The sequence below is a fragment of the Pongo pygmaeus genome, chromosome 14 (genome assembly GCF_028885625.2).
Source record: "Pongo pygmaeus isolate AG05252 chromosome 14, NHGRI_mPonPyg2-v2.0_pri, whole genome shotgun sequence".
Classification (NCBI taxonomy): Eukaryota; Metazoa; Chordata; class Mammalia; order Primates; family Hominidae; genus Pongo; species Pongo pygmaeus.
The window spans coordinates 29830251-29856626 of NC_072387.2; the positions used below are offsets into that span (position 1 = coordinate 29830251).

General features: G+C 39.5%; 1 protein-coding gene across 3 annotated transcripts in view; it reads left to right on the top strand.

Moving 5' to 3' along the window:
• The window catches only part of TNFRSF19 (TNF receptor superfamily member 19), a 105841-nt gene that overhangs the window by 23838 nt on the left and 55627 nt on the right, over positions 1-26376 (top strand). For all 3 annotated transcript variants that reach the window (XM_054446837.2, XM_063650616.1, XM_054446839.2), the window contains exon 4: positions 21936-22114. In XM_054446837.2, the coding sequence (XP_054302812.2) occupies positions 21936-22114 (179 nt within the window). The remainder of the gene's footprint in view (positions 1-21935; positions 22115-26376) is intronic.

Here is a 26376-nt window from a genome sequence, read left to right on the forward strand (position 1 = left end):
ATGGTGCACTTCAACCCGGATACTATGCTTTTCCCATCGTCTGTGCAACCCACAGACCAGGAGATTCCATTAGGTGCCTACACCACTGGGGCCCTGAGTTTTAAGCACAAAGCTGGGCGGCCATTTGGGCAGACACTGAGCTAGCTGCAGGAGTTTTTTTCCATACCCTAGTGGCGTCTGGAATGCCAGCGAGACAGAACCATTCACTCCCCTGGAAAGGGGGATGAAGCCAGGGAGACAAATGGTCTAGCTCAGCAGATCCCACCCACACAGAGCCCAGCAAGCTAAGATCCACTGGCTTGAAATTCTCACTGCCAGCACAGCAGTCTGAAGTCCACCTGGGACACTCAAGCTTGGTAAGGGGAGGGGCATCTGCCATTACTGAGGATTGAGTAGGTGGTTTTCCCCTCACAGTGTAAACAAAGCCACCTGGAAGTTCAAACTGGGTGGAGCCCACCACAGCTCGGCAAAGCCACTGTAGCCAGACTGCCTTTCTAGATTCCTCCTCTCTGGGGAGGGCATCTCTGAAAGAAAGGCAGCAGCCCCAGTGAGGGGCTTATAGATAAAACTCCCATCTCCCTGGAACAGAGCACCTCAGGGAAGGGGTGGCTGTGGGTGCAGCTTCAGCAGAGTTAAACGTTCCTGCCTGCCAGCTCTGAAGAAAGCAGCAGATCTCCCAGCAAGGGGACGAAGCTTCCAGAGGAAGGAACAGACAGCAATCTTTGCTGTTCTGCAGCCTCCACCAATGATACCCAGGCAAACAGGGTCTGGAGTGGACCTCCAACAAACTCCAGCAGACCTGAAGCAAAGGGCCTGACTGTTTGAAGGAAAACTAACAAACAGAAAGGAATAGCATCAACATCAACAAAAAGGACATCCACACAAAAACCCCATCCAAAGGTCACCAGCATCAAAGACCAAAGGTAGATAAATCCACAAAGATGAGGAAAAACCAGTGCAAAAAGGCTGAAAATTCCAAAGACCAGAACGCCTCTTCTCCTCCAAAGGATCACAACTCCTTGCCAGCAAGATAACAAAACTGGCAGAGAATGAGTTTGACAAATTGACAGAAGTAGGCTTCAGAAGGTGGGTAATAACAAACTTCACCAGGCTAAAGGAGCATGTCCTAACCCAATGCAAGGAAGCTAAGAACCTTGAAAAAAGGTTAGAGGAATTGCTAACTAGAATAACCAATTTAGAGAAGAACATAAATGACCTGATGGAGCTGAAAAACACAGCACAAGAACTTCGTGAAGCATACACAAGTATCAATAGCTGAATCGATCAGGCAGAAGAAAGGATATCAGAGATTGAAGATCAACTTAATGAAATAAAGCGTGAAGACAAGATTAGAGAAAAAAGAATGAAAAGGAACAAACAAAGCCTGCAAGAAATATGAGACTATGTGAAAAGACCAAACCTACGTTTTATTGGTGTCCCTGAAAGTGACGGGGAGAATGGAACCAAGTTGGAAAACACTCTTCAGGATATTATCCAGGAGAACTTCCCCAACCTAGCAAGAGAGGCCAACATTCAAATTCAGGAAATAAGAGAACGCCACAAAGATACTCCTCGAGAAGAGCAACCCCAAGACACATAATCTTCAGATTCACAAAGGTTGAAATAAAGGAAAAAATATTAAGGGCAGCCAGAGAGAAAGGTCAGGTTACCCACAAAGGGAAGCCCATCGGACTAACAGTGGATCTCTCTGCAGAAACCCTACAAGCCAGAAGAGAGTGGGGGCTGGTATTCAATGTTCTTAAAGAAAAGAATTTTCAACCCAGAATTTCATATCCAGCCAAACTAAGCTTCATAAGTGAAGGAGAAATAAACTCCTTTACAGACAAACAAATGCTGAGAGATTTTGTCACCACCAGGCCTGCCTTACAAGAGCTCCTGAAGGAAGCACTGAATATGGAAAGGAAAAACTGGTACCAGGCACTACAAAAACATACCAAATTGTAAAGACCATCGACACTATGAAGAAACTGCATCAACTAACAGGCAAAATAACCAGCTAGCATCATAATGACAGGATCAAATTCACATATAACAATATTAACCTTAAATGTAAATGGGCTAAATACACCAATTAGACTGGCAAATTGGATAAAGAGTCAAGACCCATCAGTGTGCAGCATTCAGGAGATCCATCTCACGTGCAAAGACACACATAGGCTCAAAATAAAGGGATGGAGGAATATTTACTAAGCAAATGGAAAGAAAAAAAAAAAAACTAGGTTGCAATCCTAGTCTCTGATAAAAGACTTTAAACCAACAAAGATCGCAAAAGACAAGGGCATTACATAATGGTATAAGGGATCAATGCAGCAAGAAGAAGGGAAGGGCTAACTACCCTAAGTATATATGCACCCAATACAGGAGCACCCAGATTTACAAAGCAAGTTCTTAGAGACCTACACAGAGAGACTTGGACTCCCACACAATAATAGTGGGAGAGACTTTAACACCCCACTGTCAATATTAGACAGATCAACGAGGCAGAAAATTAACAAGGATATTCAGGGCTTGAACTCAGCTCTGGACCAACTGGACCTAATAGACATCTACAGAACTCTCCACCCCTAATCAACAGAATATACATTCTTCTCAGCACCACATCGCACTTACTCTAAAATTGACCACATAATTGAAAGTAAAATGCTCCTCAGCAAATGCAAAAGAACGGAAATCATAACAGTCTCTCAGACCACAGTGCAATCAAATTAGAACTCAGGATTAAGAAACTCACTCAAAGCCGCACAACTACATGGAAACTGAACAACCTGCTCCTGAATGACTACTGGGTAAATAACAAAATTAAGGCAGAAATAAATAAGTTATTTGAAACCAATGAGAACAAAGACACAACGTACCAGAATCTCTGGGATACAGCTAAAGCAGCGTTTAAAAGGAAGTTTATAGCACTAAATGCCCACAGGAGAAAGTGGAAAAGATCTAAAATTTACACCCTAACATCACAATTAAAAGAACTAGAGAAGCAAGAGCAAACACATTCAAAAGCTAGCAGAAGACAGAAAATAACTAAGATCAGAGCAGAACTGAAGGAGATAGAGACACAAAAAAACCCTTTAAAAAATCAATTAATCCAGGAGCTGGTTTTTTGAAAAGATTAACAAAATAGATAGATCGCTAGCTAGACTAATAAAGAAGAAAAAAGAAAAGAATCAAATGGAAACAATAAAAAAATGATAAAGGGGATATCACCACTGATCCCACAGAAATACAAACTACCATCAGAGAATACTATAAACACCTCTATGCAAATAAATTAGAAAAACTAGAAGAAATTGATAAATTCCTAGACACATACACCCTCCCTAGACTAAACCAGGAAGAAGTTAAATCCCTGAATAGACCAATAACAAGTTCTGAAATTGAGGCAATAATTAATAGCCTACCAACCAAAAAAAGCCCAGGACCAGACAGATTCACAGCGGAATTCTACCAGAGGTACAAAGAGGAGCTGGTACCATTCCTTCTGAAACTATTCCAAACAATAGAAAAAGAGGGACTCCTCTCTAACTCATTTTATGAGATCAGCATCATCCTGATATCAAAACCTGGCAGAGACACAACAAAAAAAGAAAATTTCAGTCCAATATCCCTGATGAACATCAATGCGAAAATCCTCAGTAAAATATTGGCAAACCGATCCAGCAGCACATCAAAAAGCTTATCCACCACAATCAAGTCAGCTTCATCCCTAGGATGCAAGGCTGGTTCAATATACTCAAAACAGTAAATGTAATCCATCACATAAACAGAACCAATGACAAAAACCACATGATTATCTCAGCAGATGCAGAAAAGACCTTTGATAAAATTCACCCTGTCATGCTAAAAACTCTCAATAAACTAGGTATTGATTGAATGTATCTGGAAATAATAAGAGCTATTTATGACAAACCCACAGCCAGTATCATAGTGAATGGGCAAAAGCTGGAAGCATTCCCATTCTCATTGAACAATGAGAACACATGGGCACAGGGAAGGGAACATTACACACCAGGCCCAGTCATGGGGTGGGTGACAAGGGAAGGGATAGCATTAGGAGAAATACCTAATGTGGATGATGGATTGATGGGTGCAGCAAACCACCATGGCACATTTATACCTATGTAACAAACCTGCACGTTCTGCACATGTATCCCAGAACTTACAGTTATATATATATATATATTTTTTTTATATATATATATATTTTTATATATATATATATATATATATAGGCCCTAAATCATTGATAACAGAAATCATGAATGCTACTACTTACTGGGACTTCTTAAGTTTTAAGAAAACTTAAAATGAATGTTAGCATTACTAGTCAAGAAGTAGAGCCTGCCAGTGTCTTAAATAAAGATGCTCCAAGATAGCGGGCATTTTCCAAACCATGGTTTTGAACATTCGTTTGACAGTATGTGTCTTATTATTGATCTCACCACAGTGAGTGTATGTTACTCCTAGGAGCACTTTAAATATATTCATTTCAACCACTATATGCTAAGAAACTGTGTGTTAGTGTGTGTTATATCAGGACATATTTCACAGTCTTGGATGTTCTGAAGCCTGCCTTTTCTTGTGAGCATGTTCAGAGCTATACATCCATTTGCTTTATTTGCTGATCTTTTGAAGATGTTACTAGTTGTGGAGAAGTGATGTATTGTTTTGTTTTAAATAAAACATCAAAGCCTTTCTGTTAGAAAAGGAACAATAGATTTTTCTTTTTATTTAAAGGGACTTTTAAAAGAGAAGTCCTTTTCCCCTACAGACTGCCATTATCTACAGTTGAGTCTTGTCATTCATAGATTTTTGATCAATGATCTATAAACAGCAGGAAACAAAGAATTATGCATTCCACAAGTGGCTTCTGGAAGATAGCTTTTCTCTCTGGCTTTTGTGTTAAATGAGTGGTGGCTTTTAGTATCCTGGGCTTTACATTTGGATTGAAACTGACTGACCTTCAAAGTCTGTGTGATATCTCATTAACAGTAGCATCTCAACAGGTATTTTTCAACCCCTGTTGATTACAGTAACATGCACTTTCAGACATAGATTTTTCTGTGTTGCGTGTAAAAAGATTAATTCTTAACAGGTTGACATATCTAAGATCAGTGAACAAAGTATTTAAAAATGCCGTCATGCCCAAGAGGAAAATAGACTGCTGATGAAAAGAGTCAAACTCTGTAAAATATTTGAAGTGATTTATTCTGAGCCAAAAACTGTGTGACCAGTGGCCCATGACACAGCCCTCGAGAGATCCTGACAACATGTGTCCAAGGTGGTAGGGCTACAAGTTGGTTTTATACAATTTAGGGAGACATAACACATCACTCAACATTGGTTCAGTCTGGAAAGGCAGGACAACTGGGAGTGGGGAGCAGGTAGGGGAAGGGGGATTCCAGGTCATAGGCGGATTGCAGGATTTTCTGATTGGCTATTGGTTATTATCTAAAGACCTGGAATCAATAGAAAGGAATGCCTAGAGTCAATAGAAGGGAATGTCAATAGAAAGGGTTAAGATAAGGGGTTTTAGAGACCAAGGTTTTATCATGCAGATGAAGCCCCTAGGTAGCAGACTTCAGAGAGAATAGATTGTAAGTGTTTTCTTATCTGACTTAAAGAGTCTGCTCCATCAGTAATTCCAGAAGGGAGGAGGGTATCATGAGGCATGTCTGGCTCTCCCTTTCCGTCCTGGCCTGAACTAGTTTTTCAGGTTAACTTTGGAATGTCCTTGGCCAAGAGGAGGGGTCCATTCAGAAGGTGGGGGCTTAGAATTTTAATTTTGGTTTAAAGATGATGACATTTGTTTTCCTCAAACATTCTTCTTTTCCCAAATCTCAGTGAGAATCTGAATGAAACTTCACAGATACTGAGACATGAGTGAATAATTTCTAAGAAATTATTGTCTTATCTTCATCCTTTGAATCTGCAGAATATAACCTAAAGGTAATTTTTGGAGAATCAGACCATAAGATGAAAGTCCTATTAGTCTTAATATTTCTGTTGATTAAGAAATCATTTTCCCATTTCTGATTTCATATATATGAGGAATTTAGAGGTTGTCACTCTATCCCAACAGGAGGTAAAAAGCTGAACAAACTGAAAAGTCCGCAGCTCTTAGATGTGCAAGAGAAGTGAGGTCGCAGGCAGCTACAGAGAATCACAATACACTGCTGCAGAAGCCTCCCCGGGGGCCAGCGCCAGGGTGGGAATCCTGCACTGTTATTGACAGCCTGCTGTAGCCTAGGTTTGGAAAAGTCTGAGAGTTAAAACTCCAGGAGGACCCACTCATAGAGCACCCTCCCATGCTTTTGTGAGTTTTACTTCCAGGAACTCAAACCGATTTTCATAGTAAATGTCAAAATCAAAACCAAACCAAACAGAAAAATCCCTTGTTTTTCTGACAGGGGAGGCAGAAAAGGAACATTTTGAAATATGCTAGAGCGCTCTTTTTCTTAACAAGGACTGCCCTCAAGAGAAACGCGTACACCAAAGGCTCACCTGCTGGGGTTTTATCAGAGCCTAACTGACCTGGGGAAGGGAAATACTGACTCAGTCTGCTCCAGCCATTCTCTCCCATTTAAGGGAGAGGCACTGGGGAAGCTTACAGTACAGAGGCACAGGTCTGCACAGGACTATGGAAAGCTGCCCTTTCCTTCACATCTCACCTCCACATTACTAAAGGCCTGTTTATAGCAGCTCCTTCTACCCAGTGTATCATGTATGACATTTAACAAAAATGTACAAAGCATACTAAAAGGCAAAAAATACAATTTGAAGAGACAAAGCAAGCATCAGAACCAGACTTGGCAGGGATCTTGGAGTTATCAGAGAGAATCAAGAACAACTATGATTAATATGCTAATAGCATTAATCATGAATATTCTAATATTAATATGCTAATCAGAGAAAGGAACAGAAGAAATATTTGAAACAATAATGACTTAGAATTTTCCCAAGTTAATGCCAGACACCAAACTGCAGATCCAGGAAACTCAGAGAACACCAAGCAAGATAAATGCCCAAAAACGACACCAAGTATATCATTTGCAAATTGCAGAAAAACAAAGAAAAAACCTTCCAAGAAGCTAGAGGGAAAAAACGCCATATGTACAGAGGGGCAGAGATAAGAATGACATCTGACTTTTACTCAGAAATCATGCAAGGCAGAAGAGAGTACAGTGAAACATTTGAAGTATTGAAAAAACAGCACCTAAAATTCTTTTTTTTTTTTTTTTTTTTTCTTTTATTATTATTATTATTATACTTTAGGTTTTATGGTACATGTGCACAATGTGCAGGTAAGTTACATATGTATACATGACAGCACCTAAAATTCTGTACCCTGAGAAATTTTCCTTCAAAAGTTAAGGACAAATAAAGACTTTCTCAGTCAATTGAGGGAATTTGTTACCAGTAGACCTGCCATGTAAGAGATGTTAAAAGAAGTTCTTTAGACAGAAGGAAAATAATATAGGTCAGAAACATGGATCTACATAAAGAGCATCAAAGAAGTGCTAAGTGAAGGTAAAATAAAAACTTTAATTTTCCTATTCTTAATTGATGTAATAGATGATAGTGTGTTCAAACTAATAATAGCAACAATGTATTTGATTGAGTATGCTTGTGTGTACACACACACACACACACACGTAAGTGAAATTAATTACAGCAATGATACAAAGGGTGGGGAGGAGGAATTATAATTATTTTGTTATAAGGTATTCACACTACCTATGAAGTAGTACAGTGTTAGTTGAAAGGAGGCTTGGGCTGGTTATAAATGTATAGTGCAACGTCTAGGGCAACCATTAAAACAAGTGTAAAAAGAAGTATAATTGATATGCTAAGAAAGGAGATAAAATGAAACCACATAAAATGCTCAATTAAAACTACAAAAGGGAAAATGTGGAAGACAAAAATAAGAACAAATAAGAAGGGCAAGAAATGGGAAACAGTAATATATATGGTAACTGTTAGCCCAACTATATCAATAATCATTTTCAGTGTCAGTGATATGAATGTACCAATTTACAAACAGATTGTCAGAGCAGGTCAAAAAACAAGATCCAACTCTGTGGTCTACAAGAACCCACTTCAAATATAAAGGCACACACAGATGAAAAGTAAGTGGATGGAGAAATATATACCACGCTAACACTAATCAGAAGAGCGGGAGTAGCTATATTAATTTCAGACAGAGAAGACTTCAAAGCAAAGACAGATGTCAGGGATAAAGATGGACATTACATAATCATAAGGGAGCTAATTCTCTAAGAAATTATAATAATCTTTAATGGGTATGCCCCTAGCAACAGAGAATCAAACCATGTGGGACAAAAACTGATAGAACTACAAGGAGATATAGATAAATCCACTGTTGTAGTTGGAGACTTCAACACTATCAGAAATGGACAGATTCAGCAGGCAGAAAGTCAATATGGACGTAGTTGGACTCAACACCATCAATCAACTGCATATAACTGACACCTATAGACAACTTCATGCAGCAACAGCAGAAGACACATTATTCTCAAGCTCTCATGGAAAATTCACCAAGCTAGACCACATTTGGGGTCATAAAACACACCTTAACAAATGTAAAAGCATAGAAATCATATAGTGTCTGCTGTCAGATCACAGTGGCATAAAACTAGAAATCAATAACAGAAAGATAGCTGGAAAATTCTAAAATACTTGGAGATTAAGAACACACTTCTAAATAACACATGGGTCAAAGAGGATATTGCAAGATAAATTTAAAAATATTTTGAACTAAATGAAAATGAAAACAGAACTTATCAAAATTTGTGGGATGCAGTGAACCAGTGCTCAGGGGGTACTGAAGGCACATATTAGAAAAAAGAAAGAACCAAAATTGGTGATCTAAGCTTATACGTTATAAAACTAGAAAAAGAAGAATAAATTAAATTCAGAGTAAGCAGAATAAAATAAATAACTATTAAAGCAGAAATCAATGAAATTAAAAACAGAAACTCAGTAGAGAGTGAAGAATCACCTTTTGGTGATTCTTTGAAAAGTTCAATAAAACTGATGATCCTCTAACTAGGCCAACTTAGAAAATAAGGGAGAGGACACAAAGTGCTAATATCAGTAATGGAAGCATGGACATCACTATAGGAACATTAGAAATGCTGTGAACAACTCAGTGCCCACACATTTGGTAACCTAGATGAAATGAATCAATTCCTTGAAAGACGCAGTCTGACAAAGCTTACACAAGAAGAAATCCACAGTCTGTATAGGCCTATATTGACTGAAGAAATTGAATCAATAATTAATAACCTTCCAAAACAGAGAGCACCAAGTTAAAGTGAATTTACTGGTGAATTCTACCAAAAATTAAGAAGAAATTATACTCATTATCTGTAATTTCTTCCAGAATATAGCAAGAAAATACTTCCTAACTCATTCTGTGAGGCCAGAAATCACCCTAATGCCTAAACCAAAGACTTTACAAGGAAACTATAGACCAATATCTCTCATGAACAAAGATACAAAAATTCTCAACAAAATATTAGCAAATTGAATCCAACAATGTATATAAAAAAAAATCACACACTGTGACAAAATGGGATTTATCCCACATACACAAGGCTGGTTCAGCCTTTGAAATTCAGTTAATGTAATCTGTCACATCAGTGGGCTAAAGAGGAAAAAAATCACATATAGCAGTAAGTGCACAAAAAGCATTTGAAAAATCTGACACCCATTCATGATTAAAAAACAACAGCAACAAAAACCTCTCAGTAAACTAGGAATGGAAAGGAATTTCCTCTACTTGGTAAAGAATTTCTGCAACAACCACAACAAAACCAAAACTCTAGAGTTGACATCATACTTAATGATGGAAACTAGAAGCTTTCCACTAAGATCAGGAACAAGGCAAGGATGTTCCCTTTCACCACTCATTTTCAGCATCATACAAGAAATCCTAACTCATGCACCAAGACAAAAAAAAAAAAAAAAAAAAAAGAAAGAAAGAAAAGGTAAACTGATTTGGAAGGAAGAAGTAAAGTTCTCCTTGTTCACATATAGCATAATCATCTATGTAGAAAATGCAAGAGAATTAACAGAAAAACTCCTGGAATGAATAAGCAATTATAGTAATATTTCAAGATACCTGGTTAATGTACAAAAGTCAGTAACTTTCATATATACTGGCAGTGAACAAGTGGGATTTGAAATTAAAAACACAATATAATTTATATTAGCACCCCCCAAAAATAAAATGCCTAGGTATAAATCTAATAAAATATGTACAAGATTTTTATGAGGAAAATTACAAGAGTCTGATGAAAGAAATAAAAGAACTAAATAAATGGAGAGATATTCCATGTTTATGGATAGGAAGATTCAATATTGTCAAGATGTCAGTGTTTCTCAACTTGATTTATAGATTCAATGCAATCCCAATCAAAGTCCCAGCAAGTTATTTTGTAGATATTGACAAACTGATTCTAAAGTTTATATGTAGAGGCAAAAGACCCAGAATAATCAACACAGTTATTTAGAAGAAAAAGTTGGAGGACTGACACTACCCACATCAAGACTTACTGTAAAGATACAGTAATCAAGACAGTGTGGTATTGATGAGAGACAAACCAATCAATGAAACAGAATAGAAAGCCCAGGAATAGACCCAGGTAAGTGTAGTCATCTGGTCTTTGACAAAGTAGCAAACAACATGATGGAGAAAAGATAGACTCTTCGACAAGTGGATCTAAAACAACTCAACATCCACATGCAAAAAATGAATCTAGACACAGACCTAACTCAAAACAGGTCACAGACCTAACTGTAAAACGCAAAGCTATAAAACTCCTAGAAGATTTTCTCTAGAAGACCTTGGGTTTGGTGATGACTGTTTTATATGACACCAGAGGCACAACCTATGAAAGAAAGAATTAATAAGCTAGATTTAATTAAAATTAAAAATTTCCACTCTGCTTAAGACACTGTTGAGAGAATGGAAATACAAGCCAGAAACTGGTGGAAAATATTTGCAAAAGATACCTGAAAAAGGACTGTTATTCAAAACATACAAAAAATTCTTAAAACTCAACACTGAGAAAACAAGCAAATCCGGTTTAAAAATGGGTAAAAGACCTTAACAAACACCTCACCAAAGAAGATATACAGATGGCAAATAAGCATATGAAAAGATCCTCCATGTAGTATGTCATCAGGGAAATGCAAATTTAAGCAACGCGATACCACCGTACACCTATTAGAAATCCAGAATCCAGAATCCAGAACACTGACAACACCGAAGGCTGTTAAGGATGTGGAGTAACAGGAGTTCTCATTCCTTGCTAGTGGGAATGCAAAATGGTACAGCCATTTGGAAGACAACTTGGCAGTGTCTTACAAAACTAAGCATAATCTTATTATTTGATCCAGCAGTTGTGCTCCTTAGCATTTTATCAAAGGAATGGACACCTAACACTTATACAGATACCTGCACACAGATGCTTATAGCAGGTTTGTTCATAATTATGAAGACTTGAAAGCAACCCAGTGGTACTTTAGTAAGGGGTGGGTAAATAAGCTGTGATCCCTACGATGGAATATTACTCTGCACTAAAAGGAAATGAGCTATCAAGCCATGAAAAGGCATAGAGGACCTTAAATGCACATTACCAAGTGCAAGAAGCCAATTGGAAAAGTCTGCTTACTGTATGATTCCAACTATATGACATTCCAGAAAAGGCAAAACTATGGAAACAGTAAAAAGATCACTGGTTGCCAGGGGTAAGGGTGAGGGAGGGATGAATATGTGGGCATGGAAGATTTTTAGGGCAGGGAATCTACTCTGTATGATACTGTAATGGTGGATGCATATCATTCTGTGTTGTTCAAACACAGAATATAACACCAAGAATAAACCCTAATGTAAACTCTGGAACTTAGGTGACAGTGATGTGTTCATAGATTGTAACAAATGTATCATTCTGGTGCAGGGTGCTGATAAGAATGAGCCTTCGTGTGTGGCGGGGGAGGGCAGGGCATATAAGGACTATCTCTCTACCTTCCTCTCAATTTCGTTATGAACCTAAAAACTGCTCTAAAAAGTTGTGTTTATAAACAGAAATAATCCATCTTCTGAGAACAGTATCTGATAACAGGTGCTGTATTTCATATTCCCATGGCTATCCAGAAGAAATCTTTTTCTCTAGATAGCAGTTTTCCATAAGGATTGAAACAGCCGTCCCCCTGTGAAGGAAGAGCCAAAGGGAAGCAACCAGAACAATTCTGCCTTTATGTACTTATTTCATTTGTTCATCTTCTGTTCCCGTATTTATAATTTTTTTTGAAAAAAGACCAGGATAAATTGAGTGAGGAACATTAAAAGTAAAGGTAATAATGTCAGTGAAAAATGAGATTCTTAGGACCCACTCAGGTGCACAATTGTATACCATGTTACCGCATGCCTGCCCTGAGCATGCCCTGGAAGCCCATGTTGTTCAGCTTTTCTACCCTGTATCTACAGAGCACCCAGCTCCTGATGCAGTACATGAGTGAACAAATCAGTTAATCTCAAATATTTCTTGGAAAAAAAAGTGACACTTAAATCTGGTAATATAAAATGAATGAATTTGTGTATATGTTATAAATCATATATTTTGCCAAGTCTTTTATCTTAGTTTTAGCTCATACTAAATAAAATCAGCAAGTTAACTTTGCTCATGCTCTAACATACAACATAGAGGCAAATGATTCAGATTACACAAATGAAAACATAAATGTATTTTTATTTTCCACTCCATTTAACTCAGAGAGCTTGAGGTTTTTATAAGCAGTTACTTCAAGGTTAGATATTTTTAAATTGTCCATTCATGAATTTGTGATTTCTTCTTTTCATTGTTCCTTTTGCAACAGCATATGTCTTTCAGAGGAAAGAAAAATAAGTTATGAGTATATTAAAGTCAGATAAATCACTGAAATTAAAATTACATTTAACTGGCTAATTTTCACTTCCAAGCTTTACAAATCAAGGGAAAATTTAGTCTTTTGACTAAGACTAAGCTTTAAAAATTTTTTCAGACAACTATGTTTATAAATAATCTTTTTTAAAGCTTGAGATATTAAATATGTAGTTTGGGCCAGGCACAGTGGCTCACACCTATAATCCCAGCACTTTGGGAGGCCGAAGCAGGTGGATTGCCTGAGATCAGGAGTTCAAGACTAGCCTGGCCAACATGGTGAAACCCCATCTCTACTAAAAATACAAAAATTAGCCAGGCATGGTGGTGGGCGCCTTTAATCCCAGCTACTCAAGAGGCTGAGGCAGGAGAATCGCTTGAGTCTGGGAGGTGGAGTTCTGGTGAGCCGAGATTGCACCACTGCACTCAAGTCTGGGTGACAAAGTGAGACCCTGTCTCAAATAAATAAATAGATAAATAGATAGTTTGGAGGGGTACCTTTTAATTTGTAATTAAACAAGTCTGAGGGCCCTTACCTTTTTGACTGAGGCTTAGAATTTTGGTTACCTATGGTATTTGAAATTTTGAAAGCAGAGTAAACATAAAACTTTTTAAAGTTAATTATGAAAAAGAAGAAAAGCTAGACCAAACTATTGATATGTACAACAAAAGATTTTTTTATATTGTGGCTAAAAAGTACATTTTTTAGTAGGCCATTAGTATTTTCAAATAACCTTTAGTGTAACATTGTTATGTTATTTGCTTCTCTGTATTAAAGGTATCTTAAAACTTCTGACGTTTTCTATTCTCCAGTCCATCTGTCTAAAATAGCGCACTCTGGGTCATGAGGTTCTTTCAATTACAAACATGTACCTGTGCCTTAAAACTAAAGCCTGGAAGTGCTTTGGTTAAGCAGGTATAGTTAAACTTTCCATCTGCGGTTTTATTTCTCCTAATTATTATTTTCTTTGGAAGGCATTCAGTTCTATTTTTTCGCAAGGTATCTGAGCGTCCCTTCCCATTGTTAGTTAGGTTTCTACCATAAAAATGTGTAGTCAGGGCTGCCTGGGGCTGCTGGAATCGTATTCCTGGATACAGTCTATGCCTTGACTCACCAGTGGTGTGTGGTCAGTAGGTCCCAGCCTCTTTTCTCTTCCTTTCAATTATTAGGTATTAAGAAGTCTGCACAGCAGCTCCAGGTCCACCGATACTGTTGCTGACTTAGATTGATGATACCCTTGTCTTCTTTGGCCACTTTTAAAAGATTCTTATTTTAACCATTTACCTTGGATATCTTGGGCTATGTTCATGTAAACGACATCTCTTAACATAAATATGAACTATCTCTTGTAATACATATTATGCAACTAAGATAATATTGGCTAATTTTTCATACTGTGAGCCAGGTACTATGTGATCTTTGTATATTAAATAATGGAATCCTTACAACATATGCTTTAGATAGGGAATATAACCATCCCCATCTTATGGACAGGGAAACTGGGACACAGTGGTTCACTGATTTGTCCATTGTCACTGCTAGTAACAGTGCGGGAGGAAGGAGTGGTGGAGTTACGTGGGAGGGGCAATCTCTTGCTCGTTTTGTAAATAGCCTAGTGCAATTCTCTCTGGTAGAACTGTCTGTGATGGTGGAAGTGGTCTCTATCTGCTCTGTCCAGTATACGAGCAGCTAGCCACTGAGGTTACTGAACACTTACAGAATTTAATTTCATTTTAATTGATGAAAATTAAATGAGGCCACATGGGGTCTGGCTATTGTATTGGACAGTACAGCTCTAGAATGATTAACTTTCTTCCAGCAATTCTGGCATAGGACCAGCCTGTAAAACAAGGAGATACCAGAATCATATTGACCTAACGCACATGCACCGTGGGAGCTGCCTTGCTGGTCAGCCTTCTTCCTGTCCTTGCTCTGAGCTACCCTCGACCTTGCCGCAGGTTCCCAACCCATCTGTTTCCGGTCCTCCACGCTCCTCATGCCAGATGCTGCTGCCCTGGGCGTTCTGAGCAGGCGCCTCTCACTAGCTCCTTTGCTTCCTTCCCTGTAAGCCCCAAGCAGCATCTCTTCCCATTCAGTTCTTTTTTTTAGAAATTTTGCTTAATACATAGTTATCTTTCCTGCATTTTTAGGAAAATATATGACAGGTCGCTGAGCCATGTGGAGTCTGAGGATTTTATCCCATTGAGCCATATTTACCCTATCTCTCCTCCACTACAGGATTTCGATTTTGAAAGTGTATGAGAAAGATAATTCAGAATATTTTTCCTATTTCAGAGTCAAAAAATACAAAAGCTTGTTCTGGGCGCCCCATAAGTAGTACCTGCTGGGCATTCTGAACCATAAATATAGTGAGGGTTACTCGGCCATCAGGCATCCTTTCAGCTCCCAAAAATAAACCTAACTTTGGGATATGTGGGAGAGGATGATTTTTGTTTTCCTGAAGTAACCACATTAGACTTTTAATTCTTACTGCCTAGAATTCACCCAGCCCCAGCCCATCCTCCTCACCGGTATTAATGCCAACAATGTGCTTTTAACGTGATCGCCTCGCAGCAGTAAATCAGGAAACTAGTTTTTGCATGAACCACTTGAAACAGGCTTCAAGTCTCTGGCACAGTTTTCAAAGTAAACTTTTCTAACCAATTATTGGGAGGACTTTAGTTAATGTGAAAAAATTAACTCTTGTAAACAACAACATACTTTCCTCCACACGGGGCATACCCAGCTTCATATTTCTGAAGATGCTTACATTTTTGAAAACTGTTTTTGTCTCTATGAGGAAAGTTTTTAAAAAAATTAATTTGCAAGCATAAAAAATGAGATTCATTTCTGCCATTTAATTACAGTGTTGCTCGCTTTATTTATGTTTAATTATAGCTGATGTAGCCTAGGTATGGACGTAAGATATTAACAAGCCCTTGCTTGTTGGTTTTCTCTAAAAAACTCAAGCACAGATTTTTAGAAACTGAAAGTTGAGGGGAAATATCTCTTCAATGTTGTTTTATTAAAGGAAATTAAAAGTTGATTTCTAAGCACCAGCAACATAAATCTAATTTGTCATTTCCATTTACATGCCCTAGATTTTCCCTTCAAATAACTTCTCCATCCACATTTAAAATTTAACATTTAACTTTTAAAGTTCAAAGGACCGCAGTTAATAACGCACTGGCTGTACAAATAAATAGTGCTTTCAACCCAAGGCCCAGAATGTGTTTCCTGGACGACCAGGGTCTGTGAGTTTTCCCCTGTGGTCTGAAGAGCTGCTCCTCCAACCTGTAGGTAGGACCCGCTTATGTTTTTGTTAAAGGCTGGATTTGCAGAAGGAGAAAAGAGAGAAGGGGATTTGGGGACTGTTTACTTTGAGTCATTTTGCTACTGGAAAACCACCAAATGTGGCTTAAAAGTATTGGGCAGAGTGACAGAGCTACAGCTTGGGTGGAAGTAGCCCAGCTGAATCCAGCCCTCTGCTCCCTTGGGACCAAGATAAGGAAAGCTGCTGACCCCACTCCACCCAGACATCCCCAGCCCAGCCCACCCTGCCTGCCACTCTGCAGCCCAGGAGGACTATATGGCCTCACCACATCGGAGCCCTTGCTGGGGCCGTTACAAGCTATTGCTCCCTAGGATTTTTTTTTAAGTATTTAGGAAATATTGCCTTAAACAATATTTGTTCATCCATTTGTTTATCAGCAGGCATTTATTTCTTATTCACCGGCCTGTTAGATACCACGCTTTTGGGAAGGAGAGGTGGAGGGAGGCATTGGATACCATGGGTTGTTCACTTCTCATATGATTTTAAGAAGTAAATAGGGGCCCTATAATAATGCCTTTTTATTGCATTATTATTTTATCTATGCATGATGTATTTTCCCATCTTAAAGTTTATTGATAAAAAATGTCTTCTCAAGGATTTGGGGAAGTACTAGGTACTTCCTTCAAGCTTTTAAGGTACCAGGTCATAATTTCAAGAATACAGACTACAGGGTATTTTAAAACAGAAATGCATTTCTACCATTGATATTAATGGTGGACCATGCTCCATAAACATAATCACATATCCCTTATCCTGAAGCCCAGGCTAAGGATGGACATACTCTGCCTATACCCTCCTTGCCCTCCCCTCACCAGACACACACACACACGCACACATGCACACACACACACAGACACACACGTGCACACACACACACGCATGCACACACACAGACACACAAACGCGCACACACACACACACACTCCTCTTGCCATGATGGGAGGGACAACTCTAGTGCAACTTGGAAAGTGTCAAAGAAAACCCAGAACTGGACAGTGGAAGAGCAGATTTTACTCAGGACTGTTGTAGTAGAGGAAATGAAAGCTCAGTGTAGAACTGGGCTCCACTCCAAATACAGCACAGGCAAGTAGGGATATATAGCCAAGGAGCAGGCTGGGTTTGGCGGATGGAAAATCATGAAGAGGAACCGTCAGGGGTGAGGGAGATTCTGGCTGAAATGACCTCACAGGATTCTTGCTGAAGACAGGCCAGGGTGACCAGGCATCACCTGGGGGATGGTGAGGGTTGAGGAACCTGAGAAGATATTGAGCATGGCCAGATTTAGCCAGGTTTTTGGGAAACTGGGCTCTTGAGGACAGGGCCCAACAGAAAGTGGCTCGTAAGAACCTATCTAGAGTTTGGTCAAGGAGAGAGTCCTTGTCAAAAGGCTAAACTCAAACATAGCTCATTTCATTATTTATTTGCTTACTTGTCTGCCTGCAGCAGAAAATAATATACCTAGGGAAATTACTTCTTTCTATCCCTATGGGGGAAAAAACAAAAAAGATTTGATACTGTTTTCATTTGCTGCATGGTTAGGTCATCTGATCAATACAAATGCAGTGGGCCAAACCTAAATGGATACCCTCTATGTGCCAGGACTTGGGGTGCAGTGGTGCGTAAGAACAGCTCCAGCTCTATCCATGCAAGGGAATACTCTCTATTTGCTGATATGGAGCACTGTCCAAGATGTATGGCATGGGAAAACAAATCTAGTTGCAGAACATTGTTAAATACATGCACTCACGCTAGCAGGATATTTTTGGCAGGTCACCCCAATACCTGTGTTGGGGGAGTAGGAAGTTAAGGAGCAGGGATGGGAAGAAAGGTGTATTGTTTGATTATTTTTGTTAAATCTCATGTGTGTAATAGTTTTTCAGTATACGAATGATAAAAGTAAACGAAATGATCTCGGCCAGGGTGATGACACAAGTTTGTGAAGGCAGTGTCAATCTGTGCTAACCAGTGTCACCATGGGTTGGAGGCTGTCGAGCTTCCCTTTCAGCTGTTTTCCTTCTTTCTTTTGTTCTCGGTAATTATTTATTGAACTTAATGGGGAAGATTTCAAGGCATTTTAACCACCCAGCTTTACTGAATGAAATGAAAACATCAAAGCAGACATTTATATTGGGGGTAGTTTAGTATTTATATGTAGTTTACTTTATAGCCTGGATTATGAGTAATTACAGAGTCTGTGTTTAAGGTGCATTAGAAATATGACAGTCAACTCAAAAAGCAGTTGCTGTCATGGACTCCATACTGTAATTTAATTCTTTGGAATCACCTTCTTTGAATTTCTAGTTATTTCATGGTTTCTAGTTAATTCAATGTGTAGAATGGTCACTTCATCAATTTCTTAGACTTTTATGAACTGCAGGCTATTTTTTAATAGTTTCAAATTAATATTAGGCTTTAAAAATATTACATTTTTGAAAATAGTAAGTACTTTAGAGAAAATCTATTTTAAGTAAAATTTCCCAAATAAACAGTCTTTATGAAAGTTCCCATGAGTATTTGGGATATGATCAATGAATTTTATTATTTTTTCAAAAAATAACCACAAAGACCTCCACCACATGAAGTTGTATGTTCATTTTCAAAAGAGTTGTGACACTCAAAACTTTTAGTCCATTGGATTACTTACACAGTTTCTCAATGGAGGGAGGAGATGACTTGGAGACAGTCAGCAGGACAGGGAGCCACAGTTGAAAGACTGGCAGGAACGCAGGGCTCTTATGGCATGGTGCAGCAGTTGACTCAGATAGGGTTGAATTAAGAATTTGTGTTCCATTAAACTTGTTTTAATTAAGAAAATTATGATTTCTTTTTGAAAGATTCTTAGTCAATAAAAATGTCTTAGATGGAATTGGGGTCTGATGATCCCCTTATTTCCAGTGAAGCTTTATGATTCTTGAATCAGCAAAGTTGGTTTATTTATTGGATTGTAGAAAATCCAAAATCCTAACACTTATAGGTATAATTTGTTTAGGAAATGTGCACTCCGTGCTTGATTTAGAGTTTAGCACTTTATATGCATTCCCATTTATTCCTGACACAACCTTTAGGGCGGGTATTCTTATCCCCATCTCACAGATGAAGAGACTGAGGATCGGAGAATTCCCAAAATAACTTGGCCAACAAGTGGCAGAGCTGGCATTCAAACCCATATCTCTTTAGATCCAATGTAGGAAAACACATACTTTTCTCCTATGTTGACCTGGCTTGAAACAGAATTTCCGAGGACATTTATTCCCAGTTAACGCACTTCTTTCTCTGCATTCTCCTTTCTCTTTCCCTTTGTTTTCTCTTATACTTCTCCTCCTTCTTCCTTTCCTTTGTTGTGTTTTAAGTCGCACATGAGACTCTTACAACCTCAAGCTGCCTGGATCAAAGTGTGATTTTGAAACACTCTGCTCTTTCCTGAACCTTTGCTGTGGAGAACCCTAGCATGGAAACAAGGTAGAGACCACCCCCAGAAGGTCATGTGCACCTGTGCTTTGATCCCAAGGGACTTTGGGAGTGGGAGGCTCTCTCCTGTACTTCAGAAAGCCTGTGCCTGCACACAAGCTCTCCCAGCAACCAAAGTGCTCAGCAAAAACACAGCTGTCCCAGCCCAGAGCCAGAGTCACAATGATCACCCCACAAAGACCCAGCACAAGTCCAGAGAAATTCTTCTTGAATATGCATCTTTATTGTTTTCCTATTACAGAGTAATGGATGCTTTTTGCAAAAATTACGTTTTGCAGAATTATAAAACTTGAGAGCACCCCGTAATTCTAATCTTCCCCTCCCCGAAAGAGATAGTCCCTGTTAACAATTTTAAAGAAATTCTAACTTGTTAATCAGTTCTTTAAATCAAGTGTTGTTTTTCTCCCCCTCTCCTCTCTGTGCCTCCAATGTAACATTGTGTGGCTGGAGCTCTCAGGAGTGAGGAAGAGGCTGACCTTCCACCTTTTTCTCCTCAGTTCTTTGTTGTGCGCCCTCCTGATGTATGTTTGAAAGACAGGCAGAGTAATTGAAAGGAGGAAAGAAAGTATCACTCACCCAAAATGTGAATGAGTTAATTAGTAAAAATCCAGATGGAAGTGATTCCTCTGAATCCTTTGTTGAGTAGTTTATTAAGTACAGGCAGCACTATCCTTCAAGTTGGTTTTCATTTAATTTTTGGCCAATAAGTACTGCTTAGTTGATTTCGTATATAAATATGGATGAAGAAATTAAAATTTGTAAATTTTACAGAAAAAATGGGAATGTTTAACTAGGTGGGACTTGCATTTTAGCATCCAGGGTTTACAAATGAGAAAACTGAGATTTCTTGCAAACCCTTCTTCCTCTGTGGCATCTAGTCTGCATTTGTGGGCTTGCCCAGCCTGCTGCCTGCATGGGTGCCCTTCTTGCTCCTCTTAAGCCACTGTCTGTTTTTTGTTAATGATGAGTGTTCTATAGAAACCATCACAAAGACCGACAACAGGTGTTACCAACAGTGCGTAGTCCTTCAGCCGCTTCCTGTGGATAAGTAATGCGTATATATATATAGTACCTGGCAGGCCCTGTAGTGTAGTGGTTATGAAGCCTGACTCTGGAATTAGACGACGTAGGTTGAAATCCTGGTTCTAACACTACTTCTGTCACCTAGCCCAAGGTACATAACTTCTCTGATGCTCTATCCCCCAGTCTATGAAATGGGAAAAATGGCAGTGCTGCCCTGATTGGGAAGGAGTATGGATTATTGAGATAATGGTGTAAAGTTCTTGGCCTAGAGTAAGCATAAATGTTGGTACTTACATGAATGTTTTTGTAAACAATGGAATCATACTTCTAATTCTGTATTAAAACTTATTTTTAAAATTGTCGTGAACACAGATCACATCTACATTCTTCTTTTTATAGTTGCGTTATAACTATGTTATATGATATGCCATGGTTTACTGAGTTCTTGAACTTGTGGAAATGATTGTATGTGGGTCAAAGAGCCATTTGTTTTGCCCACTCTTGGAAAACAGTGTGTTCTGATGTTCAAATCTAGAGAAGCTTGAGACCTTTAGTACCACAGAGTTTGTCTCAGCAGGAAGTTAACATCCTTTTAACAAATATGTAAGACTCTTTCTACTCTCAGGAAATACTAAATTGCTAACTATTTCAAGGAGCTCCCCATTTGGATTGATTTCTAGGCTTGTCTGCTAATGAAATTTCTTATGCACTTATCCTCATTTTTGAAAATAACACCCCTGATATCAAAGTACTGATTTTCTGCCTTAGAAGTGAGTGTGTGAATGTTTCCCTGGCTTTAGCTTCTGAGCATGCACATGACTGGCTTAATTAGAGGAGAAGAAGTGCCATAATTCTGCCATCCACTGGTAGTAACACAGCGGTGGGAGCCTGAGAGACCCTTGATTATTCTCATGCTCACGGCTTCTTGAATAAAGTGGATGACTAAGTGGACTTACCGTAGTAAGAGAGACCATTAGCAGTGGAAGACACATTTGAACTTGCTGAAAGAGCTGCCTTTGTGTCTAGGAAGACCGACACTTGGTAATTATTAGGCCAGGTCTTCATTTCATCCTAGCGGTCTTTCCTTTTCACGCTTGCAAATTCTGAATAGCTTTCTATTGCCCGTTAATCCCCACAGGAATGTGGCTTCGGCTATGGGGAGGATGCACAGTGTGTGACGTGCCGGCTGCACAGGTTCAAGGAGGACTGGGGCTTCCAGAAATGCAAGCCCTGTGTGGACTGCGCAGTGGTGAACCGCTTTCAGAAGGCAAATTGTTCAGCCACCAGTGATGCCATCTGCGGGGACTGCTTGCCAGGGTGAGTTGGCCAGTTTCTTTCCCTTGTAATTATTTAATTAAGTAACGTTTAAAAAGGCAATTCCCTTGTTCCATTCTAAACTGGAATGCATGCTGATATTAACCTGAAGATGCTGGTGGAGTATTTGTGACTTCTTTCAGTATTAACCACTGGATTATCCGTGGTACCGTGTGCCATGCATGCAGCAGACACTGGCTATGAAGAAAATGAATAGGCATGCTAACAAAAGATTTCTGTTATGAAAATCTAAGGAGTTCCTACAAATCAATAAAAAAGAAAACTTGGACAAATGGACACAAAAATGAACAAGCAACCCACAAAAGAGGCGACCCATGTGACCGGCAATCCTCTGACAATGTTCACCCTCATTAGCATCAGAGGAGGGCAGGTTACACCATTCAGCCATTCAGCAGAGATGTGCCCAACCACCTTAGGCATTGCTTTACATACTTGGGCTATGTCAGAAAATAAAGTGGCAAAGATCCCTGCCCATGGGGAGCTTATTTCTTACAGGTTTTTTTGTTTGTTTGTTTTGTTCTGTTTTGTTTTGTTTTGAGATGGAGTTTCGCTCTTGTCACCCAGGCTGGAGTGCAATGGCACGATCTCAGCTCACTGCAACCAGTGCCTCCCAGGTTCAAGTGATTCTTCTGCCTCAGCCTCCCGAGTAGCTGGGATTACAGGCATGCACCACCATGCCTGGCTAATTTTTTGTATTTTTAGTAGAGACGGGGTTTCTCCATGTTGGTTGGTCTCAAACTCCTGACCTCAGGTGATCTGCCTGCCTCAGCCGCCCAAAGTGCTGGGATTACAGGCGTGAGCCACCATGCCCGGCTTCTTATAGGGTTTTAAAAAATATTTAAATAGTAAATAATAAAGAAGCAAAGTATGCAGAAAGATAGAAGATGATAACTGCTATGGAAGAAACCCTAAGGCAGACAAGGGCGATTGGGCATGGCCACAGTGAGGGGCAGGACAGTGACAGTGTAAATTGGGTCGTCAGGATAGGCTTTATTGCAAAGGTGAGATCTGAGCAAAGGCTTGAAGGAGACGAGGCACTGAGCCAAGCAGAGAGGTGGGGAAGAGCACCTCAGACAGAAGGAACCTCTAGCAAGAGGTTCTCAGGTGGGCATCCACCTGATGTGGGTAAAAAATTGCCAGGAGGCCAAGGGAGTGGCAGAGAGAGGGAGGCGTGCAGTACACCGAGTTACAGAGAGCAGGGGAAGGGGTGGGTAGGTGCGAACGCAGAAGACTTAAATAGACTTGTCAATAAGGCAGCCAGGTCCAGGGAAAGGAGAGGGACCACACCTGGGCCAGGGGGAGCACCAGGGAGGAGGAAGTTAAATTCCTGACTGCTTCTAAGTAACTGTGGGATGGATTAATACAGACAGCTGGAGGAGAGAGTCTGGATGAAGAGCTGGACTCAGAGTGACAAGGTGGGTGATCTGTAAGGCAGGGAGAAGCCATTGCTACACCAAGTATGCAGAGAACGGGATGAAGCAGAATATCCTTAGAGCTTAATGGAGATAGAGTGGAGCCAGAGTTACTGACCAAAGACAGAAGAGAGAGGAAGCAGAAACCCTAGAGCATCAGAAACCAGTCTGTATTGCAAAAGTAAGAAACAACCAGAAATTGCATTGCAGGAGCAGCAAACATTTATTACTTGCAATGTACCAGGCACCCAGCCAAGTACTTTTCATGAATTATTTTCTATACTTTTCACAATGTTTTAAGAAGGAAGACACTGAGACTTATTAAGGATTAAGATTATTCAGGCAAGATCACCTAACCTGTGTGTGGTGAGTCTGGGAGTCACATCATGGGAGTCTAACATCAGAATTCGTGCTCCAAGGCACTACAGACAAAAGACTCTAACTGGATCGACCACAAGATCAGAGTGGTTTTGACCAGATGTCCCGGGGGTGGGGTCTTGTTGAGGCCAGAGGGAAGATAAAGCTCTGGGCCTGAAGGGTGGAAACAGAGTAGAAAATAGGCTGGTGGGTCCCACGTGGTCATATACAGAGACACAGCACCTAGGGAGCTGTAAGATGTAGTGGGCTAACACCAAAAGTGCAAGCAGCAAAAGAAAAAATAGCTCTGTTGGACTTTATCAAAAAACCCTTTGAAGTACAAAACACAACCACACAACCCACAAAATAGGAGAAAATACTGGCAAATCATATGTCTGGTAAGGAACTGTCTTAAGTAGAATATGTCCTCACATATTCTTACAACTCAATAATAAAAAGACAAATAATTCAATTAAAATAACAATGAAGGATTTGAATAGACATCTCTCCAAATAAATATACAAATGGCCAATAAGCACATGAAAAGTTGCCCAACATCATTAACAATCAGGGAAATGCAAATCAAACCCACATTCTTCAACCCCACTAAGATAGCTATAGCAAACAAAAACCAGACAGTAACTGGTGATGACGTGGAGAGATTGAAACCCTCATACACTGTTGGTGGGAACGGCAAAGGGTACAGCCAGGTTGGAAAACCGTCTGGAGTTCCTTCAGAAAGTTAGACATAGAGTTACCATGTGACCTGACAGTTTGACTCTTAGGTATATAACTAAGAGAACTGAAAACACATCCACACAAAAACTTGTACACTAGTGTTCATAGAGTACTAGTGTACAAGAGTACTAGTGCTAGTACTAGTGTACTAGCAGTTTACATAATAGCCAAAAAACTGAAACAACCAAGCTCTGGTTTGAATGTGTCCCCTCCAAAATTCAGGTCTTGCCAATGCGATTGTATTAAGAGGTGGGGCCTTTACGAGGTAATTAGGTCATGATGGGCCCTCCCCTCACAAAGATGCCCTGATAAAGGGGCTTGACAGAGGGAATTTTTTCCTTTTATTTCCCTTCCACCTTCTACCGCGTAAGGACACAGCATTTCTTCCCTCTGCAGGGTGCAGCAGAAAGGCCCTCACCAGACACCAGATACTGGCATCTTGATCTTGGACTTCCCAGCCTTCAGAACTATGAGAAATAAATTTCTGTTATTTATAAATTACCCAGTCTGTGATATTCTATTGCAGCAGCACAAAACTGACTAAGACAAACCCAAGTGTCTATCAACTGATAAATGGAAAAACCAAATGGGATATATTCAAACAATGAAATATTATTCATCAGTAAAAAGGAAGGAAATGCTGACATATGCTATGAGATGGATGAACCTAGAAAACATTAATGCTAAGTGAAATAAGCCAGTCACCAATGATGGCATATTACATGATTCTATTGAAATGTCCAGAATGGGCAAATCTATAGGGACAGAAAGGAAATTAGTGTTGCCTAAGGGCTGGGGTTGGGGAGAGTTGGGAATGGGAGGTGACTAATAAGGTTATGAGGCTTCTTTGGGGGATGATGAAAATGTCCTAAAATTGATTGTGGTGATGGTTGTACAACTCTGTGAATATATGGAAAACCATCCAATTGTACACTTTAAATGGGTGAATTGTGTGGTATATAAAGTATAAGTCAATAAATCTGTGCCTTCAAAAAAAAAGGAATGGTCTATAATCTCAGACCTGTGATGATATCTATGGATAGCATTACCCAGAGTTTTGATCTTGTGCAAATCTAATTGAGGACATGAACTGAACACCTCACACACCTCTCTTGTTTGTGTTCTCCAGTTCTCTCATAAAAGCCTGTCTGTGCGTGTGTACTCTCTACATCTGGGGGTAGGGAAATGAGGAGGTCTTCAGGGGATGTACAGGCTGAGATAGGCAGTGCCCGGGGATGGTGGGGAAAGGCCTGACCTAGGACTGGGATTTTATAGAGCCCACACAGGGCTGTGCTGCCAGAGTAGGGGAGCAGGTCTGCCCGGGACACCACCTGCCTGGTTTCTCCTGCTTCCCCGTGGTCGTTGTCATTTGAGCCCGCTGCTCTAGTTTCTACAGTGTTTGTTTATTCTTTAAGTAAATACTTAGCTATAGGAAAGTTATAAGTGAATAGACAGTTGAGTGATGTTTCACAATTTATTTATATGATTACTTTAAAATCCCATTTTTTTCTAAGTCAGCATTAGTATATGAGGCAGGTGTAATTACATAGTGACTTTTACCCAGGTCTTTTCAAAGTGTTTTCAAAGTATTCTTCCAGTTTAACTGTACTTCTGTGAAGAAACCAAATAGTTGAAACCCATTTTATAAACAGAAAAACTGAGGCAGAAAGACGTGAGCAAAATACATATTGCTCCCCAAAAAGCAATGCAGAAGTCAGGCAGAAGGCGGGCATTGCT